The 25,914-nt window shown below is 39.3% G+C and overlaps 1 protein-coding gene across 1 annotated transcript in view; it reads left to right on the top strand.

The window, feature by feature from the left end:
* LOC309387672 (uncharacterized protein) overlaps positions 1 to 25,914 on the top strand; it is a 166,465-nt gene that overhangs the window by 77,575 nt on the left and 62,976 nt on the right. Inside the window, exons 15-24 of the mRNA XM_081944381.1 lie at positions 454 to 513; positions 2,844 to 2,888; positions 3,097 to 3,150; positions 4,669 to 4,710; positions 5,167 to 5,260; positions 5,613 to 5,648; positions 7,960 to 8,115; positions 12,874 to 12,966; positions 17,224 to 17,307; positions 19,157 to 19,227. Of these exons, the coding sequence (XP_081800507.1) occupies positions 454 to 513; positions 2,844 to 2,888; positions 3,097 to 3,150; positions 4,669 to 4,710; positions 5,167 to 5,260; positions 5,613 to 5,648; positions 7,960 to 8,115; positions 12,874 to 12,966; positions 17,224 to 17,307; positions 19,157 to 19,227 (735 nt within the window). The remainder of the gene's footprint in view (positions 1 to 453; positions 514 to 2,843; positions 2,889 to 3,096; positions 3,151 to 4,668; positions 4,711 to 5,166; positions 5,261 to 5,612; positions 5,649 to 7,959; positions 8,116 to 12,873; positions 12,967 to 17,223; positions 17,308 to 19,156; positions 19,228 to 25,914) is intronic.

Here is a 25,914-nt window from a genome sequence, read left to right as displayed (position 1 = left end):
TTTGAGTCTTCAGAATCCATACTTTTCTCAGAGTCCTCTAGACAACATATATTTTCCCAGTCAGCCTCATCTTTCAGGGCTGTGAGCAGCAAGTTACATTCCAAATCCATCTGGTTGTAAATCTTGTGGTAGCGCTGCCAATTGTATCTGATTACCAGATGGTAATGTTTGAAGGTAAAAATCAAAAGAAAGAAAAATATATATAAAAAATGCAGTTAAAACCCACGTGTTCTTAAAAAGGAGACAGTGGAAAGGAAAAAATAGAGACTCAACTCCCCAACCATTCCCATCTAGAATTAGTACCTTCCAGGTCCTTTTCTCAGGTAGGTCCTTGGTCGTCCAAACGTCATCATGTTCAAAGTAGTGCAAAATTTGGATTTTGTCCATGGAACTTATACTGGAATCTTAATTATCTATATTAACTCATGTAAAATATCTGCCATCTTTCAAAAGGGGCCACCAGGCCAAAGCATCAAAGGGGAAAAAGGTGAACCTGGGAAACCTGGTCCACGGGTATGTACATTTTTTTTTGCTAGTCATTTGGGTACTTAAGGGAGTTCCACAAATGGAATTGATTTCTTATTGAAATTGTGCATTGCCTTTTGAGGGCTTTGCAATTTCCTTTTTTTTCCTATTTTAAAATTAATTCTGTAATGACTAAAGGGCTGAACATATATTTCCAGATTGGGGTTTCACGCAGGGGTGCTTTTGTTTTTATGGCTGAAGTTGTTTTGTTATGGTCCCATTGAATTTTTCATTCAGAAAGGAACTATAGAATAATAAATTAAAGAGGACAAAATATATTAAATAAAATAGCCATGAATTTCACTGGGATGCCTGAAAAGGTCTTCACTAGCATTCAGTCTCGTGTAAGCTATTTGTTGTAGGCAGTGGTGGGCTCCAAATTTTTTAACAACCGGTTCTTTGTCCTAATGGCTGGGTGGGGGGTATGGGGTGGGCGGGTCATGTGATTGAGTGGGCGTGGCCAACTCTAGGTCACTTGTGTGGGTGGTACCTGTATGGGACAGGGGTCTCCAGTGGGGGGAGCGGGAGGAAAGAAAGATCCAACTTGTTTCTGTGTGTGAGAGAGAGGGGGAGAGGGAGGGAGAGAGAGAGAGAGAGGGGGAGAGAGAGAGAGACTTTGGTAAGCTAGACTGGGAAAGATGGCTGCAAGAGGAAGAGAATCTAAGTAAGTTGTTTTTTTTTTATGTTTTTTGGCTGTTTTTCAGGCCGTTTTCAGGCTGATTTTGACCCAGAAAAAGGCCTGTTTTGGGGCCAATTTCAGGCCGTTTTGGGGGCATTTTCACGCTGTTTTTCAGGCCAATTTTGGCTGTTAAAACAGCCTGAAAATGGCCCCAAAATGGCCCAAAACAGCCCAAGAAACAGGCGGGGGCGGGGCCAGCTGGTAGTTCAATTTGCCGGTTCTCCAAACCATGCAGAATTGGAACAACTGGTTTGGGCTAGCTGGTTGTAGGTTTATGTTTTGTGAAGTTGCAAGGTAGTTAAAAAAAACCGTTGCTTTCCAAACAAAAAATAATAGGAATCTACATAAACAAATAGGAAAATTTAGATTTAGTTCATCATAAAACTGTGGAACATCTTCAGCAGAGATGCCATACAGTATCCAAAAGTAATGCAGAAGTGCCTCCTGTCTGTCTGCGTCTGAGTTCTTCATCTGACTTGTATGTACACCCATTTCAGGGACAAGGAAGAGTTGTCAGGTAGAAGTTTGCAAAGCAGCTTTGTGAGCTTTGCAGAAGATTCAGTTGATTTTAGGGATCTAATGGAGATGTTTTATTCCTTCCCTTAAATATTTTTATTTGTTACTGTGACCAAAACTACTTGAATGAAAGTTTTTTTAAAACAAAAACAAAAAAAATCAGATGTGGGCAAATGGTGATTTGATCACTCTGTTTTGTCTTTTCCTTATAAAAATTGTAAACACTTTCTGTTATACTATAAACTTGACTGATAATCAAAAGAGGATTAAAGAACTTTGAGGTCCGACCCTGAAGGAACCCTGCACAATTTCCCCATCAGCCTGATAGGTCCCACTGAATCTCCAACGGCTTGGAATGGCAAAAGTGCTTCCGAGACTTTAATGTACACTTTGCTGAAATTGGTGGAAGGTTTTCATTGTTGTTATTTGTTACTAATAGGGAATGGTTGAGAGGAAGTCTTGGTTGGAAAAAGAAAGGGGGAGGCAGCCTTTCAAAAACTGGAACTTTCTTTGAAGAAACATTCCTTACTAACTGCAATGAGTTTCAGAATAGTGACTGTTGGTATCAGCTGGAAAGGTTTGCAAGTGTGTGAATAGAGAGTATGTGCCTTTACAATTGCAGAAGTCTGTTACACAATTCAGCAGAAGTGAGGGAGTAAGTGTACATGTGGCTGCGGAAAAGTGTCCTATGCTCTGTGCTTACAATAGGCTCTGCTAGAGATAGAACTGCCCATAGCCAGTTCTAACACTAGTCAGATATACTATGTGTGTATTTCAGAAGGTATTCCACAAATTTTCACATCAAAGTGGCTCAGACACTCTTTTCCAAACAACATTTCCCAGATCTATGGGGACAGACTGAATATGTGAAAGAAGGATACTTACATGGATGAGTAGGAAGTCACCAGGAGCTTTATTTGGATGCTAGAGAGCAGGATTAGTTGATGATTCCACAGCATTATTCCCACCATTTTTTCCAAGAACCTAAGAGAGCTTGAAAACGCTATTATTGTGCAGGGAAATACTTTGTGCAACTCGTTAATTCTTCATTCGTCTCAGCAACCCAGTAGGAGAAACAAGAATTTCCATGCTGACTAAATAAGTAAAATTATTCATTTTACAGGGAAGGCCTGGAAAAGATGGAGAGGATGGAGAGAAGGGAGAACATGTATGTAGGTCACTTTATCATAAATATTGTATTCACAGAAGATTTGCTGCTGGTAATTCTTGATTTCAAGATAAATACCTATGAATCATTCTGCATGTCAATTTTGCAAAAATAACTTCACACAGTCTTTAGCTTTGTTTTGGGAAAGGGGAAGACATTTACAATTATTGTGTACAAAATGGGCTTTTTCTTACTGTGATACCTATAGGGCGTACCTGGTCATCCAGGAATTCCTGGACATCCTGGTGTACTTGGATCTAAAGTAAGTAGCCACCATATAATAAGCACAACAAATCAAATACATGAGTTTAAATAGATAGGTGTGTGTTTGTGTGTGTGTGTGTGTGTGTGTGTGTGTGTGTGTGTGTGTGAGAGAGAGAGAGAGAGAGAGAGAGAGAGAGAGAGAGAGAGAGAGAGAGAGAGAAACTAATTCTTTTAATCAGAGCCTCTAACAATGATAAATCTGTGTCTCATAGAACTTATATCAAATAATAGGTAAATCTTTTAAGAGCTGAAAAATTTTTTCCAGCTCAGAATAAAAATCATGGCAATCAAAAATTCATAGTTCTCCTCAAACCATTTTGTCCTAGTAAGCATTAGAATAGCAGAGACTGAGTAGAAAGTATTTTCCCCTTAATCTGTTATTGGTTCCCATCAGTGGTAAAGAGGAAGAATCAAGGATTATTCAACTAGTGATCTTTCAGAATGAAAGGAAAAAAAGAATGCAACTGATTTCTGAATCATTCATCTTAACATGATAAGTAAAACTAGGGTTTGCTGAGCTCTCATCTATTATGTTTATAAAACCATAGGATTATCCTCTTTTATTATTTAATCCAACACACACACAGGGTAGTTTAGCCACAATTCCTCCTTTTGACCTCTGTTCATTGGCAACAGTTTTAAGTATTGGTTCAAAAGTGGCAAACTACCATGTTTCGGCAAAAAATAAGACCTACCCCAAAAGTAAGTCCTAGCTTGATTTTTACATTTGCATCCAATATAAGTCCTACCCCCAAATAAGCCCTAATTAAGACCCCACCCACTCCAGGGTGCATGGGTAAAAATTAAGCTAGGGTGGGGATGGAGTGGAGCTGCCCTACTACTTACCTTTGGACAGTTGCAGTCAGGCCTCGTATACCCCGACACCTGCCTTGCTGACCCATTTCTTCTGCAGTTAGCAAGGCCTGCAAGACTTTCCTGAAGGCCTCTGCAGCCAATAACAGAGCTTCGGATCCATCTGGAATTCTGGGCTTCAGAGGCCTTCAGGAAAGCCTTGTTGGCCACAGAAGTTCCTGAAGGCCTCTGACAGAGAAACGGACGCCAGGGGCGATGCATGCAAGCGAGGTGAGTCAGTGGACCACATCACCCACACACCCCAAAAATAAGACCTGGTGCCTTTTTTGGTAGCAAAAAAATTATAAGACAGGGTCTTATTTTCAGGGAAATGTGGTATTTCCTGTTCCATTAGCCTTAAGAATAAATCTTATCAGCAGAAAGGTTCCACACACTCAACAGCTAGTACACTATTTGGGCTTACAGTATTTTTTATAGATATAATTTATATTGTTAAAACTTTTTAAAGTTTTCAAGTGATTAATGGTATGTATTTGGAGTTGAAGGCTATTGTACAAAGTTATTAAAGAGAACTGATACACATTTCTGCATTGGTTATGTTTTCTCTTTCCTCCCTTCCCAACGTAATCAGTTGGCTATACCCAGTTTTTAAAAATATTGTTTCAAAGTCAATAGATAAATTCCTTCTTTTCCCTCCTCCCAGGGAGACAAGGGCATAGTAGGACCTCCTGGACCTCCAGGAATTGTAAGTGTAAAATCTGGTTTTAAATGTGTTTAAAAAATAAGTAGATAGTTCAGTGCAGACTAGACTGTTTGCTTGCGTATTGCAGTAGTGACCTCTCGGACCAGCAGCAGTTTCTGGGCTGTCAGTTACAACTATTTTAAATTATCTGGGCTGAACCTGATATTGACTATATGTAAAGTATTAGAGTCCTATGACTTACTATCCCAATCTCCTTCCTTCCTTCCTTCCTCCCTCCCTCCCTTCCTCCCTCCCTCCATAAAGATCTGATCACATTTAGATACAGGAAGGCTTGGGAAGTTTGGGAGTTACAATTCCAACACATCTTGGAAACACCAGGGTTGGGAAGGTTGAGCTAAAGCAATTCCTAAGAAAGACAGGAATCCCAGAAATACTGTAAGCTCTGAGCTATTTGGAAAAGTTCAGGTTTTCTGTATTTCGATGCTTGTCATTATTCAGGTTACAGATGAAAGAGATGAAGAAGTGTTTGGTGAAAAGGGTGATTCAGGACCTCAAGGGTTTCCAGGAAGGAAAGGTGAACCAGGTCCCTCAGGTAAATCTTGGTCATTATTCATTATGTATTCTTAATTGGCTGAGAAATTAACTGAAGTTAAATAAAATTTAAATTGCTAGTACTTTTACTCATGATGTTTTAATTCTGTTGTATTACAAGCTGCCTTGATTGTCAAGTGGATAGAAAGGTGGGGTATAAATCCAATAATAATTCCAATAATAACATATGTAATTATTTTTTGTCATGATTTGAGAGAAAATAAATAATCCAGCCTCTAGAAAAAAGCCAATCTTCTACAATATGTCTTATTGGGCCCAGATTATTATGCAGTCAAATATCAAACATAATTTAAGACTTTACTTTCTGAGACTTGATTATATTTATTTTATAGGTTTTCAAGGTAGTCCAGGACCACCAGGTCCTCCAGGTGAGAATATTTGTTAATTTGGTTAATTCATTGATTAGTTTTGGACTGATTTTTGCCATAACTTTGCCAACTTTTAGTTCCAATATTTCTGTGGATATAAATAGTATATTTTCATTGATATTTGCCATAGTTTTTGAACAATTATTTTATATTTATAAAGCATTCATGTATCTTCAATATCATTTTCCTATTTTGTATTGAATTTTCCAGTGTCTGGCATTCTTAGATGTTATTAGTGGTTTTGCATCTTTTCTTTTATAATTGTATTTTTCCTAACAATGTAATTAAGATAACTGGTATTATAGATGCTTAGTCTTTAAAAGCAAAAGAGTAAAGAAGCTACTTTACATCCATGATATGAGGCAGAGGGAAGGCTGGGTTGTGGGTTACATGTGAAACTGATTATGAACACCTTATCCAGTAACAGTTGTAATGTAGTTTCAGAAACTGCATCTTTGTCTGCATCTGACTAGCCACCCAGTCTCCCTCTTCCTCTTCCTTTCTCCTGCTTCAATTTTCTATGAGTTTAACCATTCGGTGAATCAAAGAAAGTGAGTTGTAGTTCACAAAAGCTGAGGCCTTTTACTAAAACATGTTGTCCGAAAAGATGCTCCTTCTGCTTCTTACTGTAAATATGATATTTAAATACAGTATTTAAATGTACATTAGGTTATCTTTTCTTTTTTGAGGCATGGCATTCTTTTTCTCTCTTATGAGAAATTTAGCATACTTTTTTAATATATAAAGTTTTTCATTTTTTGTTCTCTATATACAATTATAAGTAAACATTCACATGGTTATTATTCTTTTTTTTACATTCATGGTTCTTATACATTTGTCATTCCATTTATAGAATTATACTATTCCATTTGGGTTGCTTTGTTTACCATCCCTCGCCTGTTTTGACACCACCTTCTTCTCCCTTTCTTTTCTCCCTCCCTCCCTTCTCTACTTCCTTCCTTCCTTCTTTCCCTTCCTTCTTCCCTTATCTCTACCCTCCTCCTCTCTTCCTCTTCCCCTTCCTACCCTCTGTCCTTTTCCCTTCTCCCTCCCTCCCACACAATTCGACACACTTTCTCTTCCACTTTCTTTCTGTTCCGGAGCTGTCCCAACTTCAGCAGCTTCAAGGCTGTGTTTCTGTCATCTGAAAAAGAGCTTTTCCTGGATCAATCAGGGATTTTGCGGTCTCCCTGAGATCAGCAGGACATGCTCTTCTCTATCATCATCTCTATGGGATGGTTTAGATCCAAAAGTACCGTCCAGTGCAGAAATATCGACCGTGATCTTGGAGCTCCAAGATCGTATGTCGAATCGTCGCGACGTCAGCTCCTCCCCGAAACTTACCATACTTTTTAAAAGGAACAAAACAAACTTAGTTTAATATGGCACAGTCAAATAAAAATGTATTTGAATAATAAGACCTATTAAGTGATTGTTTAAAAGATTTGTTTGATTTACACACTTATATCACTTTACTTTACATTTGGGGCCATTGAAGTAGCTTCAGCATGATTTTCTTATGTCCATCTTAATATAATATTTAATGGTTTTCTCTTGTTTTTGAAAAATATTTATGAACATATCCACCTTAGATAGCTTGATGTCTCCTAGATCATGAAATATTACTATATCAAACAATTCTTTTCAATTTTCCTCTTTCTCATTATAGAAGAATGTTAGATTTCTATTTCATCTGATTATTTCAGAACTGATTCTTTTATACTATCTGATGGTTCTCATTTGAGATAAAATGTTAGAGACAACATTTTCAATACAGTAACTCTTTTAGACATAACCAATATGATGTTCTAACTAAAATAACTGTTTAAGATATGATTATTTGTCAGCTTACTATTTCACAGGTTTGTTGAAGCAATTAAATGAAAACAGATTAAGGCACCTTGGGCTCCTGGATATACAATTACAATAACTAAATAATTCACTATTGATAAGTTTGGTCTATTACATCTCTTTATCTCTTTAGTGGAATGAGATGGCATGACCACCAGCAGAACCATATAGTGTGTACATCTACACAAATGGCTTCTGTTTGGGAGCCTGTCCCATATTTTTAGATTTCATCCAAATGGATATTTTTATAAATAACAACCTTGATATATAAACGAATGAAAATTGAAAATGATTGAAAGGAAGGGAAAAAAACTTCAACATATTTGTCATATTTAGATACATGGCTATTTTTACTATTCTTACCTTTAATATTTTTATTTTATGTTGTTACTATTATTGATGTATCTAGTTCCTTAAGAAGGTTTTCATACATTTATTTCACTGCATTCTTATAATCAAGGGCAAGCTATTCCAGGACCACCTGGTTTTCCTGGTGAAAGAGGGAGAAAAGGTGACCAGGGGCCTCCTGGAACATCTTTGCCTGGGCCAAAAGGAAGAGATGGATTTACAGGTCCTCGTGGTTCACCTGGGGCTCCAGGCCCCCCTGGTGGAACAGGCAAGTCACTATTATCTTTAGAAAATGTATTATTTAATATTTAAAAAGACCTGAGATAAGCTGTAAATACCAGGATTGTGGCCAGAATGTGCTGAATGAATTTGTCAGAGAATATAATATTATACTTTTACTTCAAAACTACTATCCTGGCCAGGTTACAGGGCTGTACAATGAGTGATTAGTGGCTTCTGACTGTAATTTATTAAGATCATACAATTAATCAAGTGATTCTTGCTTACAAACCAACAGCTGCATATTTATTTATTTATTTATTTAATTTATTTGTTTGTTTGTTTGTTTGTTTATTTATTTATTTATTTATTTATTTATTTATTTATTTATTTATTTATTTATTTATTTACTGTGCTTCTAGACCGCCCCCTCTCCCAAAAGGGACTCGGGGCGGTGTACAGTCCATGCAAAGAATATCAAAATGCAATAAATAGAAGAATTAAATATGTACAGTTAAATATGGAGGAGGTTAAAATAGAATTAAAAAGAACTGTACAGTTAGCCAGTATATATAAATATAATTTTAAAACCCCTAAGACACACACAAATTAAATTAAAACAATACCCCTAAACTAACCAGTTAATAGTACGTCTACCAGGAGGTAACCGTTGTAGTTATGCCAGGCCCGCTAATCGGAACAGGTGAGTCTTCAATTTTTGCCGGAAGGAGTGGAGGTCAGTGGTGGTTCTGATGTCGGGGGGGAGGTCATTCCAGAGGGTTGGGCCCATCACAGAGAAGGCCCTACTCCTTGGTGTCGCCCGTTGGCATTGCCTAGTGGACGGCACCAGGAGAAGCCCCTCCCTGTGTGGGCGGATTGGCCGCAGGGATGTGTGTGGGAGGATGCGATCCTGCAAGTAACTAGGTCCTGTGCCATGGAGCGCTTTAAAGATGGTAATCAGAACCTTGAAACGCACCTGAAAAACCACAGGCAGCCAGTGCAGCTCGCGCAGGAGAGGTGTTACGTGGGAGTACCTAGTACTCCCCATCACAGCCCGCGCAGCTGCGTTCTGAACTAACTGTAGTCTCCGGGCGCGTCCCAAGGGCAGCCCCATGTAGAGAGCGTTGCAATAGTCCAGGCGGGACGTCACCAGCGCATGAGTGACCGTGCGAAGGGCATCCCGGTCCAGTAGGGGGCGCAATTGGCACACCAGGCGAACCTGGTGGAACGCCCCCCTTGCCACGGCTGCCACATGATCATCCATTGACAGCCGGGCATCAAGGAGGACGCCCAAATTGCGCGCCCGTTCCACAGGGGGCAATTGTTCGCCCCCTATGGCCAGCCACTCAGTCTTGGAGGGGTTGAGCTTGAGTCTGTTGTCCCCCATCTAGACCCCGACGGCTTCCAAACACCGGGACATCACTTCGACAGCCTCGTTGGGGTGGTTTGGGGTTGAAATGTACAGCTGAGTATCATCAGCGTACAGATGGTACTCAACCCCAAAACCACGGATGATCTCACCCAGCGGCTTCACATATGTGTTGAACAGGAGGGGCGAGAGGACCGACCCCTGTGGCACCCCACAAATGAGTGGCCTCAGGGTCGACCTCTGCCCCCCTGTCAACACACATTGCTTCCGGTTGGAGAGTTAGGAGCCAAACCACCTCAAAACGGTACCTCCGACTCCTATCCCCTCCAACCGGCGCAATAGGATACCATGGTCGATGGTATCAAAAGCCGCCGAGAGGTCTAATAGGCCAGGATAGAGGAACAACCTCTATCTCTGGCCCTCCAGAGATCATCGACCAACGCGACCAAGGCTGTCTCCGTGCTGTGCCCGGGTCGGAAGCCGGACTGGTGTGAGTCTAGATAATCGGATTCGTCAAGGTGTCGTGGAAACTCATTCTCAACAACCTTCGCTAGAAAGGGAAGGTTGGAGACTGGACGATAATTAGCTAGCTCCATTGGGTCGAGTGAAGGCCTCTTAAGTAAGGGCCTCACCACCGCCTCCTTCAAGGCAGTTGGTAAGGATCCCTCACCCAATGAGGCATTCACCAGGCCCAGAAGCCAGCCTCGGGTCACCTCCCAAGATGCCAGTACCAACCAGGAGGGACACGGGTCCATTAAACATGTGGTGGGTCGCAGCCGTCCACACAACCTGTCCAAATCCTCGGAGGCAACAGAATCAAACTCCTCCCAGAATGGTCTCACAAGACTCACTATTGGCGGCCTGTCCGGTCCACTGAAGGGGGCCCATCCGCTCCGGATCTGAGCGACTTTGTCCTGCAGATATTCCCCAAACTCCTCTGCTCTGCCCTGCAAGGGCGCCCCCTGCGTCCTCTGTGATAAGAGGGAGCAGGTCACCCTAAACAGGGCGGCAGGGCGGTTATCAGCGGACGCAATAAGAGCGGCACAATGTCTACGTTTGGCCGCTCTCAATGCCACAAGGTAGGTCCGTAAATAGGCTCTTACCTGTGTTCGATCAGATTCGGAGCGTGAGGACCTCCACCTGCTCTCTAGACGTCTCCTATGGCGCTTCATCACCCTCAACTCCTTGGTATACCAAGGAGCTCGGGTGGGTCGCTGCCGCAGGAGTGGTCGCAAAGGCGCAACCCGGTCTAAGGCCCCAGCCGCCGCCCTATTCCAGGCGGCCGCTAGGTCCTCCGACAGAGCGTGGGTCAGGGCTACAGGTAATGGCCCAAGCTCCGTCTGGAACCTATCCGGCTCCATCAGGTGCTTGGGGCGGTACCAGCTTGGACCGTCTGGTCCCGCCTCCTCGCGGTGGGGGGTAGCACCAGGGAAGTCCAGCCGGAGACATGAGTGATCTGACCATGACAGGGGTGTAACAGCTAAGTCCCCTATTCCCAGATCACTCGTCCACTGCTCAGATACAAAAACTTTGTCATTCTATCCATTCACTGAGAAAATAAAAAGTATATATGAAGATCTTTATTCTCCATAAAAATAGAACTGTCTTTTCTGACAAATGTTTCTAGCCTTTCTTTAAGATACTTTGTCTAATAGGCCTTTAGGCCAGCGATGGCGAACCTTTTTTGGCTCGCGTGCCATAAGTGGGGGGAGCGCAAGGGGGTAGTGTGCAGGCATGCCGCACCCATAATGCAATGTGTGACACCCCCCCCCATTTTTGCATGCTTTTTTTGCCATCCCCAGGCTCCAGAGGCTTTATAGGAGCCTGGGGAGGGCGAAAACAGCCTCCCCCGCCCCCCCGGAAGCCCTCCAGAGGCTTGAGGGACCTTCAGGATGCTTCCCTGAAGCCTCCGGAGCAGTCAAAATGACCCTCCGAGCAAACCGGAAGTCCGTTCCCGAAGTTCTGGTTTGCCCGTAGGGCCGTTTTTTTGGGCTCGGGAAGCTTCAGGGAAGCTCATGAAGCCTCCGGAGGGCCTCCGGGGGGACGGGGGAGGCTCTTTTCGCCCTCCCCAGGCTCCTATAAAGGCTCTGGAGCTTGGGGAGGGTGAAAAATGGCTTTTAAAAAGGGTGAACTCAGCCTGCCAGCGCGCACATGCACGCTGGCCAGCTGACATGGCAGCGCTTCACGTGCCCTGACAAATGGCTCCGCGTGCCACCTGTGGCACCCATGGCATAGGTTTGCCATCACTGCTTTAGGCAGTTAGGTTCATCTGCATAATAGTGAACCCCATAGTGAAAGAGGATTGTGTTTCGTAGCTTGAAGAGTTAAAAGAATTTTTAAAAAGGGATTTTTGGTTTCCAAACCCAGAAAAAAAAAAGGATTAAGTTTAGTGGAGGGCAACCTATGGGTTGGATTAAGCCTTAACTGACCAATGCTAAGGCAGATAGCAAAGGTCAAAGGTTAATATATTTAAGGCCATCAGATGATGACTATGTCATATGAAAGATTGCAACATGGCATGGTTGGGTCATTCAGAAACCCAGTATGATTGAAAATAATGGCTGTTTGGTTATTTAAGCTTATTCATATGTACGTATGGAAAATGAAACATGATCAATCTGATTGTTAATGATGAAGGGTGGAGAGAATGGGGGGGATGGGCATCCTTTAAATAAACTGGCTCTATGCCATGTAGGGTTTTAAATGTCAAATCCAGCACTTTGAATTGTACCAGAAATAGACTGGTAACCAATGTAGCTTGTGAAGTGGAGACATAACATGTTGTGTTCTCCTAGAAACACACATAATTGCTCACACCACTATATTCTATACAATAATAGTACCAACTGAAACTTCTGGATACTTTTCAAATGCAGCCCCATGTAGAGTGTATTATAGTAGTCCAGCTGGGAGGGGACTAGGGTATGAGTGTTTGTGATGAGAGCCCCAAGATACTATTACTATGCCAGTATAAAAAATAAGTGGTAGCAAGAATTGAATGCAAACCCCACAAATTAGTTGTTAACGGTGTCTTGGAAGGTGTTTGGCAGAAGGCTGATTGAAAGGGTACAAAAGATAAAAATGAGCAAAATTTGAGAAATAGTATAATGATAAGTGAAAATGATCTTGAGGGATGAGATCACATTGTAGCAAGGTCTATATTGCAATACAGTACCCTTTTTTCTTAACCTCTGCAATTGTTGGATAGGAGGTACTGCAATATAGATTTCTTTACATGATTATTACTTTGCAAATTGTTGGGATTGCTAAAATATAGAGGGAGAATGTTATATCAATTAGCCCTAAAGAAATGGGCATTATTAATAATATAATCTCATGGCTCCTGCCTTTTTTTTTGTTTGGTAATCAATGTCATTGGTATAGATTACTGCTGTTTAAACATCAAAATTAATATCCTTTATTTTCTTACTATTGCAGATGGAATTGGGTGTGAACGTGGTCTACCTGGTGACCCAGGTCTTCAAGGCATCCCAGGACAGTCAGGCTACACAGGAGAAAGAGGAGAGAAAGGTAAAAATGATATTGGTTTTTGACTTTCATTTTTGAATTCCAAAAAGGAGATGTCATTAATAAAATGTTTTTTATTAATAATAAATGTTTTTATTAAACATTAATAAAAAATAAATACAATAAAAAGAACAGGTAGTCCTTGATGTACAAACACAATTGAGGCCAAAATTTATGTTGCTAAGTGAGAAATTCATTAAGTGAGTTTTGCAAGCATGAGTGTAGAATGTACAGGTAGTCCTTGACTTACAACAGTTCATTTAGTAACCATTCGAAGTTACGACGGCACTGAAAAAAGTGTCTCATGACCATTTTTCACACATTGTTGCAGCATCCCTATGCTCATGTGATAAAAATTCAGATACTTGGCAACTGACATGTATTTATGATGGTTGCAGTGTCCTGGGGTCATGTGATCACCTTTTGTGACCTTCTGACAAGCAAAGTCAATGGGGAAGCCAGATTCACTTAGCAACCAGTTACTAACTTATCAATTGCAGTGATTCACTTAACATCTGTGGCAGGAAAGGTTATAAAATGGGGCAAAACTCACTTAACAAATGTCTCATTTAACAACAAAAATTTTGGGCACAATTGTGGTCATAAGTCAAGTACTACCTGTATTTTTATTATTTACCTTGAAATAAGGGACCATTACTTTTAATATTCCTTGACACATTCAAAACATAAATATAGAAGTACCCTTCCCATCCACAGATCCTTAAATTCCTATGAACAGAATTGTGATTACAGCTCATTTTGATTTTGTTCACTCCCCTTTATTGTCTCAATACCCTCCTATTTCCAAGTCGATAAATTTCTTCTTTGAAAAACTAGAAGATGTAATATGCAATGAAGAACTCTTCTAAAGATGTCATTCAACTTTCTCCTAATTTCTCTTGACACTAATATTTCTCCCATCATAGACACACACAATGAAAGTGTGACATGTACAATTTGTAATACCTGTATGACTTTTCACAATGCAACTTCCAACATTACTCAGAAAAAAATGGAGCAAAAACGAGAGGCAGTTGCAGAACTGAACTGAGGTTTCCAGCCTGCTGCATGATGGGACAAAGAGGACTACTCTGACAGTGCATGCAAGAAAAGGGAAATAGAAGTTGTATTTGTGTGGTAAAGCAAGATACAAACTCCCAAAATGTGGGTGAATGGGCTCAGGGGAAAAAAACTAAAATAGATTTCATTTAATTCCCATAGAAAGGCAATTTTTATTTAACTATAGTCAATACGATTATTGTTTGATCAAGCACCCAAGTCTTTCAGGGCCCACAGGCAATCTTTTAGGGTTTGCATGCAGATTTTTTTCAATGTGTCACATTCAAAGTTTGATTAAATAATATGTGTCAAATATTTTTTTCAATCAAATTTTTATTTTTTATATTCTTTATACATATCAATGCATGAATCGTGTGGTAACTGGATAACATACATTTCAGTACACATAAACATAGTCTTATTATTCCTAAATATTACATTTCATTTCCATTGTTTCATATTATTTATGCATGTCTTTTATTATCACCCTTTCTTTCTGAACCATCTTTCTGTCCTTTTGTATATCTTAACATATTAATATATAATTATTATTTCCCCCCACTATTTTCTATCCCTATTTTAACTTTTTCCCCCCTTTCATATTGCTATAATATCCAAAGACATGTTTTCCACCTGTTTTGTTGTTCATATTTCCATAGTTAAATAAAAGTTCCATCCTTCATTCTTCCATTTTTCAATATCTCCTTATACAGTTTTAGTATCAATCACGATCATTTATACATTTAGGGTATTTCTATTCATGTTCTTTCCAGTTCTTAAATCCATATCATTCTACTATTAATACATTTGTTTGGATTAATATATATATTTATATATTTCTCTAATCGCCCATTAAGTTCTAACCTTCCACTGGTATTCATATTTTTATACATATTTAGTAGTACAGTCATTCAAAGTCTATTCTTCCCATTCTTCATATCCATTTATATTACAATATTATCCTGATATCTATCGCACTGCTAAAATAGTAATCCAACCTGTATAATTCTTGTATTAATACACATTATTGAAATATATTCATAAAAATATTCTTTTACTCTATTTTTCCTTATCTTTTATCTCTTACCCGCTTCCGAACCTTTAATCTTATTTTCTTTTTAGTTTTCCTCCCATATTTGTCCCTTGGGTCTTTTATTCCCTCTATTTGCCTGTTGTGGCCCAGCAGGTTCCGGTTCAGCTGCTGCTGGACTCAGATAGCGAGGCATTATTTCAGTCTGCCCTGGATGATGTGGAAGACCCTGTGCAGGTTGCAGATTCAGAGCAGGGACCAGAAGAGCTGGTTGGCCACCAGGAGGCGCCTGAGGCATGGAGCAGTGGGGAAGATCAAAGGCAGTCAGTCCCTGATGCTAGCGTAAGAAGGGCTGAGAAACGAAAGAAGCAGCTTCATAGACGATAATTAGGTGGTTGTAGATTGGCCCCTCCCAAGAGAGCTTATAGGTGAGGCGTTGGGAGGGGACATTTGCAGGAAACAACCGTTTGAAATTAGCAGTGAAAAAAGTCGATGTTTTAGAGCCGTGCTTGAATATCTGGTTTGTTTTTCTTGTATTCTGAGTTATCTGGGCCTTCGGCCAAAAGATTTGTTATCTTGCAATTAAACAGTGGCAAACAGCCAAGCCTGTGTTTTGGCTTGTTCACAGGCATGGAGAGGGGGGTCAGAACACTTGCCTATGCAGTCTAATTTTTCCTCCCAACTATACCCTTTCCCATTGTCTAATTCCAGAACTATCCATTCCACTTCCTATCTCTTTTCCCCAGTTCTCTTCCTGTTTCTCCCATTCTCTTTTTGAATTTTTTACATTATTTCCCTCCTTTTTTGTTCCTTAATCACTGTTCATTTTGGTAACATCTCCTCATTATCTTCTTCTTGCTGGTTTCTCTCTACTTTCCCTTCTATTTCTTCTGGTAGCTCCATTCTTTCTTCCTTGTCCTGATCATTGTCTGTTATTCTTTGCATTAAATTTCCCAATTTTTGGTATATGCGATCAAATATTTTCTCAATGCTTTGAAAAAGCTCCTTTCTGTTTAAGGTCTCCTCAATTCTGTCTTATGTTGCATCTGTGTTTAGTCAATCTCTTTTTTAATCCACTGTCCAGAGTTCATTAATTCAAAAGCCAAACTTCCAAGTCACAATTTTTAATAGTCAGTCCAAATAGTTTAAATTCACCAGGAGGTTATCCACGCCTCTTCACGCACCTTTTTGCCGGCAGTTGATGCTCTCACTTCTGTCTGCTTCAACCACTCTGCAATGGTGTTAAGAGTTCCAATTTCAATTATTTTTTCAATTATTCAAATTATTTTTCAATTATAAATCCAATAATTGAGCAATTGAGCAATGTTTGTAAAGAGAAATTTAGGACTTTAATTCCAGTATTTTAAAATGCTCTCAATACCATGTCTTTTAGCTTTGAGAAACCAAGTTTTTATTTATTATTTAAAAAGCAGATTTTTTCCTTCTTCAATTCTCTGGTATTTTTCCTTGTGTGCCCATTCGCAGTTTCAACAAATAGCTTTAATGACGCTTCCCCCTTGGATTTCTGGGGTCAACTTCCAATAAAAAGTATTTTCTCACCCAGCTCACACTCCATTCACTTTCTCCTCTCCAGCACATTCTTGGGTATTCAGGCTGTCCCTGGCTTCATGGCAGCCATTTTGGCTGCTGCTGCTCCTCGTCGTCAGATGAGGAGGCTTTCCCAGTCAGGAAGGAGAGATGTGGCTCTCCTTGACCTGCCAGGTGGTCCCACCTTACTTCACCCCCTCACCACTTCAGGGGGGCTATGGTCCAAAATTGGGCCCTTCGACAGGGAGAGGTTGGAGCTGACTGGAGAGCTTGCAGATCAGACTTCCAAAGGCACCGGAAGTACAACTGGAAGTCCAATTGCTGCTCCTTGTCGTCAGATGAGGAGACTTTCCCAATGAGGGAGGAGAGATGTGGGTCTCCTCGACCTGTCAGGTGGTCCCACCTTACTTCACCCCCCCACTTCAGGGAGGCTAGGGTCCAAAATTGGATCCTTTGACAGGGAGAGGTCAGAACTGACTGTAGAGCTTGCAGATCAGACTTCCGAAAGTGCCGGAAGTACAACTGGAAGTCCAATATGTGTCAAATATGTCACACATATTTCTATTCCTGAGGCATGAGATTTTCATTCTGAATGTAAAGAATTTTCAAACCTTTTCTCATAGGTGAAAAAGGGGAAGGCTGCTTGGAGTGTGATGGAGCAGGTTTTCCTGGACCAACAGGGCCCCAAGGGCTTCAAGGGGAACAAGGTAAAGTAAAAAGCGGGAATCTCTTAATTAGACTGCAGATAAAACTTTTCCCTAGAATTTGTTCTGTTTTTCTATTGTTCCATTCATCATGTTGTCTCATATAGAAATGGAGAGATAGTTTCAAAATTATATATGTAACAAAATACAGTAACAAGTTTCAAATGTTAGTTTGTATAACTAGATGATCATATACAGTAGAGGAGAAAGTAAAAATCACTTGGAATGTTTCTCCCTTCTATTCTGTGCTCTTCAAATGTCATTCTTAACATTCTAGAATGAGTTAAATAATCTTGGCATTTATTTTAATTCATTTTGATGAAAGGGTCTGTTGTTTGATCCCTGGAGCAGTAGAAGTTAACTCTGCCTTTTTCTGAAAATGCAATCTTTATTTTTTCTTGAACAGAAAACAAGAGTAACAAGCCTATAATTTCTTATCCTGCATCTTTTCTATGTCTATACAAATATGAAAACATTATAAATGGCTGTTTGGAAAATAAGTCTCACAAATGTCAAACATCATCCACAATTTCTACACAATTGCATGATCATTTAGTTTTGTTTAAGCATTTTGTAAAGGATGGGCATTCTCTGTAATTGAGAAGCGGTAGTTAAAAATTACATAAAATTCCTTCTTTTTATTGTTGAAACTTTTATTATCATTCCTTTATAGCTAGTTCAAGTAAAGCACTAAAAAAAGTCCTCCATTCTAAAAATTATTTGGAGTACAGTACTCCATTTCCTTTTCCTTAATAAATATGTTTATTCATTTATTCAAATGATCATTCTATTTTATTTTTAAAACCATAATCTTCTCTTGGCAGCTTACAACAAAATAATATAAAACTATTACATCATATTAAATAGAAAAAATGTAAATACAGGAAAATATTCTTGGAATGTCTATCAAAAATAAATGCCATGAAAAAATGCTTAAAAGCAGCAATTCCACACATTAGGCTGCCCACCAAGTCTATTGATCCTGCTGGCAACCAATAAGTAGGATTTCTGACACTGATTTTAAATTATAGGCATTGCCAATTATTCCAAAAACTTCCTGAAAAATAGCTTAAACACAGGGCAATGATACTCACAGATTGAACTGGCCAATATTTTAATTTATGAGTGACCTAAACGTTGCATGGGAGTAATTTTTAACAGTTGACTTCTAATACAATAAATGACTGGGGGTTTTTTATGTTTAGCCACCCCAGCAGCTGTTTTAAAATTAAGCAAGCATCTATGTGGCAAATGTTTTATGCTCCATGCCCACATTAGACTCACAAAATTTCAAATGTGTCTGTTGGTTTTTTAAAAGGTTATACCTAGTTTTTATTGAGCAGATCATTCTCCATTCCATGTGATTCTTTTAATTAGCACTATAGAATACAATGTAAGTAGAAAATTGCTTAACAGTCTCAGCAAGAGGTTCCCAATTCATTCAGCAAGAGGTTCCCAATTCATTCCATTCCAGTAACATCTGTTAACAGTTATTTGGCATTAGTCTTCAAATCATTACCACCAGATCTTCATAGTAGTTGAGAACAAAATTTGATGATTTGGGGAAGGGATTTGGTACCTTTGGTTCCTTTGACCATCCAAAGTCACCTTCTCATTCAAAGCAACGATCAAGGTTGCAGCCAGACAAACCTGACTCTCCAAGAATGTCAAAAGCCCATCTAACTTCTTTTTTTCCTTTTTCTTTTTAAACTAGCAGTGCACTTTTATGCCTTCTGCAAATACTGTAGTTTACATGTACAGTTTGACATGATAGCTAGAAAATGCTCTCCCAAGCATTTATTTATATATACATGTATATATACACGTACACATATTCTATTCTTTTAAAAAGGCATTCCAGGACCACCGGGTGCTAAAGGTGATAGAGGTCTTCCTGGATTTGAAGGCATTCCGGGTGTGGCAGTAAGTATATGGGTGTTTTGGGCAACTTTTCAGAGAAATGTTTTTGTAATAATGAGTGTCATCAGTGCTTTAGTGTTCATCATGTCAAGAAATGAATTTCAAATGCAAGGCCAAAGAATCTCTTTCTTTTTGTATTTAAGGGCATGGCATTTTGTTTTGATGAATAGGAAAAAGCTTGCATTTCCCATTTCACAGCACTTATGGATAGGAGTAATAATGTTTCAATTATGTCAGTAGCCAAGATCTTTAGCTTCAGGACCACACAGATTGCTAGGTCAGGAGCTGCAAATGCATGCCCCTCCCCCAGTGTATGTGAGTGTACACTCACATACACATGTGGGTTTTGTTAATTTCCTTGCTTTGCAGCACTCTTGAGGGCACTTGGAGAGGATAGTATTTTAAGCTGGGCTGCTGGACGGGCACTATCAGCCCTGAGCAGTTTCTGGTAGGGGGGGAAAAAAAGCACTGAGGCTTCTCCTTCTTCCACCGGCCAGCTTGCAACCTGCTAGTTTCTCTCTGGAGACATTCTGCTCCTTCTCAATATTTCTGCTGAAGAATACAGATTATTGGCAGAGGAGAAACAGCCTGATTGATCATTGTGAAGAAGGAAGCCAGTAGCAGTTCCTTCTGCCTTGATGGCAATGGCTTTTGCTGTGGATGCTTTCATGGACTATTTACTGTATATAGCAATAAAACTCCTGCTCCTGTAACCTTTCACAGGATGAAATGATGCATCATAGGGCAACTCCTTTTGAACCAAGCTACCTCAAAAGGAGTAACTTACCTATTGTGTCCAAAATCTAGGACCCACGATTTGGCAAAATTTATAAAACATTTTATGACATAAAAATGATAATAAAGCAATTCATGACATAATACAAAACATTTCTTGTGCTGATGTTTGACTATGCCATACAGTTTAACATGGAGTATTTTCCAGACAGTGAATGTATCTCAGCTTTTCCAGTGAAGGCAATATATTAGGAACTGTACATTGTTGAAAACATTGAGGAATTAGGCAAGGAAAAAATCTGAAAGGATGACCCAAGGGGTGGCAGGTTGTTTAGAATTTATAATAGCCAGGGGTCAAGGCAGCCACAAGTTGTCCACTTATTATTAGATTAGACTTATTATTAGATATTTACTATGTCCTTTATTTTCTTGATTGGGGCTTCTGTGTGTAGCCTTTAAACCATGCATTTGCTTCCAAAAAGCAAAATACCTAGTTAGTTTACTAGATTTCTAAATCAGAGTCTGCCCAGTTTTGGGATCAAGAAATATTAATTTCCTAAATGAGCAAATATGCCTGTAAGGATATAAATTCTTCACTATCATTGTATGTGAAATTGTTTAAAAATACACCGGTACTTGTTTCTTTTCTTTGGAGTGAGTGTTTTCTGTGTGATTGATGGAGGAGGAGGCATTTTTGAAGCATGGGTTCTTGGTGCTTTCTGAGCTTGCTTGTTTTTTTGCAAATCCTAAATAGGTAAGATCATCAATGCTAGTAAGGAGTGCTGTTTGCTGTCATTTTATATTCTGGTGTCTTGCCTGTCTGTGCGGGTGGGGGAGGTCTCAGAGATTCTTTGGTTGGGCTATTTACTCTCTGCTCTTTGGCAGTTTCTAAATTGGGGTATTGTTTACTTGATTGTTGTACTGAAGTTAACCTTGGAGTTAATCTACATTGTGTGCACAATTATTAGGCAAGTGAATATTTTGACCACATCATCATTTTTATGCATATTTTCCACATCTAAGCTGTATAAACTTGAATGCATAGTGGATATTATTATCAGGTGATGTGTTCTTGTGTAATGAGGGAGGGTGTGGCCTAAGGAGATCAACACCCTATATCAAGGTGTGCATAATTATTAGGTAGCTTCTTTTCCTCAGGCAAAATAGGCCAAAAAAGAGATTTAAATGACTCTGAAAAGTCTTTCAGACAGATGTAGCACTCTTGAAATTGCTAAGATATTGTGGCATGATCACAGAACCATCAAATGTTTTGTTGCAAATAGTGAACAGGATCTCAAGCAATGTGTTGAGAGAAAAAAGGCACACATTAACTGCCGAAGATTTGAGAAGAATCCAACATGAAGTTACCAGGAACCCATTACCCACAGTGCTGTCATATTTCAGAACTGCAACCTACCTGGAGTGGCCAGAAGTACAAGGTGTTCAGTACTCAGAGACATGGCCAAGGTAAGGAAGGCTGAAACTCAACCACCACTAAACAAGATACATAAGTTGAAATGGCAAGATAGGGCCAAGAAATATCTGAAGACAGATTTTTCAAAGGTTTTATGGACTGATGAGATGACAGTGACTTGACAGACTAGATGGATGGGCCCATAGCTGGATCAGTAATAGGCACAGAGCTCCACTTCAACTCAGAAGCCAGCAAGGTGGAGGTGGGATACTGGTATGGTCTGGTATTATTAATGATGAGCTAGTTGGACCTTTTTAGGTTGAAGATGGACACAAAATCAACTCCCAAATCTACTGCCAGATTTTAAAAGACACTTTCTTCAAGCAGTGTCTGCATCTGTCTGCATCTTTCAAGAAGACCATGATTTTTATGCAGGACAATGTTCCATCGCATGCATAAAAGTACTGCACTAAGTGGCTAGCCAGGAAAGGCCTTAAAGATGAAAGATAATGACTTGGCCCCTTTCCTCACCTGACCAACACCATATTGAGAACTTGTGGGCCCTTCTTAAATGGGAGATTTACAGTGAAGGAAAACAGTACACCTTTCTGAACAGTCTCTGGGAGGCTGTGGCTGCTGCTACACAAAAGGTTAGTAATCAACAGATTAAGAATCTGACAGACTCCATGAATGGAAGGCTTATGACTGTTACTGAAAAAAAGGGTGGCTATATTGGTCACTGATTTTTTTGTGATCTGTCAGAAATGTTTATTTGTTCATTTTGAGTTGTTTGTTTATTATTCTCACTTTAACAGATGCAAATAAGTGAGTGAGATGGGCAAATTTTTCGTTTTTCATTTAGTTGCATAATAATTCTGCACACTGATAGTTGCCCAATAATTGTGCACACATAGATATTCAACCATGAAAGCCAAAACTTCACTTTTACTTTCTTAAATATTCAGGTTTGAGGTTTATTAATATTTTGGATTAACCGAAAGAGCTGTAGTTGTTCAATAATGAAATTAATCGTTCAAAATACAAATTGCCTAATAATTGTGCACAGAGTGTATGCTGATCTGAGTGCTGATTACTGGTGGAGAGAGTCTTTTTCTCTTTCGGACTGGTTGATTTTTTCTTTTGGATAGTCTATAGATGTTGTTAATGTCTATGTACTTGTTGATTTGTCAGAGTGCCAGGCTTCTAGAAATTCCGTGGCAATTTCGGGCTTGGCCTGGACTAGGATTGTATGGTTAAATCTGGCTACATCAGTGGTGGGTTTCAAAAATTTTTGGAACCTACTCAGTGGGTGTGGCCTGCTTTGTGGGAGTGGCTTGTCGGCCAGGTGACTGGGTGGGAATGGCTTGCCAGCCATGTGACTGGGTGGGAGTGGCTTGCCAGCCATGTGGCTGGGTGGGAGTGGCCAAGACGATGTCACTGAATTCTTTGCCCCAATGGATGATCTACAAGAAGATTAAAATAAGTACAAAAATAATAAAAGAGCTACTTACAGAAGGAAGATGACTGTTCTTGCCAGTCTTCAGTATCACTGACTCCAATGAATGGGCTGCACAAAAAAGAGATCCAGAAATGAACTCTTTCATTGCATTCACTGCATCGAAACCAGCACACAAAACAATAAAGACAGCTAGTTACAGAGGGAAGATTACTGCCTTGCTGGTCTTCTGCACCACCACCTCACCACCTTGCTCCAATAACCTGCACAAAGGAGAGACACAGAAAGCAAGACAATTGCATGCACTGCATTAGCATGAAACAAACACAAAAAATAATAGAAAAGGAAAATTACTGTCCTTTTTTGCGTCTTCTGCACCACCACCTCACCACCTTGATCCAATAACCTGCACAAAGGAGAGACACAGAAAGCAAGACTTTACTATCTCAAGGATGAACCCAGCACAGAGCACATCCAGCAATAAAGACAGCTACTTACAGTGGAAGGATCTCACTGGCTTGATGGTCTTCTGCACACCACCTTATTTCCTTTTTCTGAAATTTAGTTCTCAGTTCCAAAAAACAGGAATATATGAATTAGGTTCACTACTTAGGTCGGTCCAAATAGCTATTCAGAAGTTAGTGGTTAGAAGCCACTACAATGGTAAAGCAAGATATGGAATTAAAACCAGAAATATTTTGTTGGCTATTTGAAAGGGAGTACAATATATTTTAAATTTTACACATGTTAGCAGCTGCTGGAATTGTCTTTGCACAACAGTGGAAAAACAGAGATATGAAAATGAATAAATATTACAATCTGCAGGAATAAATAAATTGACAATTAAAATCAAGAAGGCTTTGAATACTTTTTCACGTGGGATTTGTTTTAGCAATTGCTAACTAAAAGAAACAGAAATTTGAAATCCAAAAGTATGAAAGAAAACACCAGTTATGTAAGGAAAGGTCACTAAAATGTATAAGGAAATATTACTAGATCATTATTCATGCGTAGATAATTGCGGGACATTACACACCCACACAAACTATGACAGTGCCAGGAAAACACCAAAAAATAATAATCCCCACCCCCCAAAAGACTGCAAATGAAACCAGTTTTTTTCCCCTAACCCTAAGGACAGGAAAGACAAAGCCACTGGAATAAAAACCATCAAAGCATTGTGGGAAATGATAAAGGACAGTGCCAGGAAGCTCACAGAACCAGCAACCACCTCAGAATTACCTAAACAACAAGGGTGAAACACACTAAATCTGGCAAAGCTGCCTTGAACCAACCTGGCCTGCCCATAGAAAAGCAGTTACTTTGAGACACATAAACCTGGTCTGAACACTTAAAAGCAACATATTGCATCACAAAGAAAACATTTGCAAAAGGAATAACATTTCTTGTAGTAAATATGTTTTATAAACAATTAAAATATAAAAATGCCCTAAAAATAATTTTTAAAAAAGATATTCTATAAATAAAAAAATTCTTAAAAAGCATTGTTAAGTATTCCAGTAGCAATAATTTATACCGTAACCATTTTAAGGTATTGTTCCAGCAATAGTATACTATAACCATTATTCCACCAGCAATAATTTATACTGTAACCATTTCAAACTATTCCACACACAATAATTTAAAATGAAACCATTAAAAATATTCCATACACAATACATTGCAATAAAACAATTTAAAACAATTCTATGCACAATACATTTTAAAGTATTGAGTACAGAATTTTTAAAAATGGTTTATTTTAATTTATTTTGGATAGAACCTTTTTTCAAGCAGCGTGTTTGGAGTTGAGGAACGGGAGCTCTCCTGATCTTTAACTCCAACTTCTTCGTTTGGGCTCATATTTGAGTGCTGTGGATCCTGTAGGGACCAACAGATTAAGGGGGAAACTCTGAAGACGCTGGGGCGATAAGGCAAATCCTCCCAGCGGCAGGAGAAACCCACTAAACGGACAAGAAATCACCCTGGCACTTTGTCAGGACTGAGCAATGGCGACCACATAAGAAGGAAGCAAAGAGACAGAGCAGCTGAAATCGAGGTATTCGTTACTACAACCCAAAGAAGAGGGAAACAACGCATATCTGGCAGAAAGGTGAGCTGGAAAGAAGGAGGCTCTGAGAAGGAGATTTTTTCAGGCTTTTGCCGAGAAGCTGTGAGAGCAGCTTTACGGACTGTGAATTGACAGCATAAATAACTTGAACTAAATTGCCCAGAGAGAAAACAAACATCGGATGGCTGATACCAGAAGGGGTACTGGTGACATGGCAAGATAGAGAATATAGAGGAAGCGCAGGAATTCTATGAGAAATACTGTACAGGGGAAGAAGAACAAGGAAGTAAAAAGGAGCTAGAAAGGGGAAGGCGAGGCCAAGAGGAAGAAACATCAGAAGATAAAGAAAGAAACAGGAAAGAAGAACAGAGGCAAGAAAGAGAGAGAGCAGAAAAGGGGGATGTGAGAGGGAAGAGCCAGATACAAACTAGAAGTAACAAGAGAAACCCCATCTAAAGATGGACCAAGAAATAACAATTATCTCAATAAACTTGAATGGATTGAACGCACCAAAAAAAAGAGTGCAGATGTTTAACAAACTTAAGAAACTAAAGGTAGATATAATCTGCATACAGGAAGTGCATATTAAAAGGGACCATAAAAACTTATTGGAAAATAAAAAACTAGGGAAATTATACACAGCACTAGCAGAAAAAAAAAAGAGGGATAGCAACCTATATAAAGGAAAAAATAAATTCCAAAGAAGTCTACTCTGATGAAGAAGACAGGATACTAATGATTGAATTAGAGACAACAGAAAAACCGATACTATTAATAGTCATATATGCACCAAATCAGAAACAAGAGGAATTTTATAGGAAACTACACAACAAAATAAACGAATTAGAATATGAAAATATTTGCTTAATTGGGGACTATAATGCAATAGTGGACAAAAAAATGGACTATGAAAGCAAAAAGAAAAACAAAACAAAAAAAAATAAGCTACCCAAATCCTTTTTTGAGATGGCAATCGAATACAAATTACATGATATTTGGAGAGAAAGGCACAAA

Source organism: Natrix helvetica (assembly GCF_964273705.1).
Source record: "Natrix helvetica genome assembly, chromosome: 2".
Lineage (NCBI taxonomy): Eukaryota > Metazoa > Chordata > Lepidosauria > Squamata > Natricidae > Natrix > Natrix helvetica.
The sequence above is the reverse complement of the archived record's forward strand: the minus strand, read 5'-3'. Positions and strand labels throughout refer to the sequence as shown.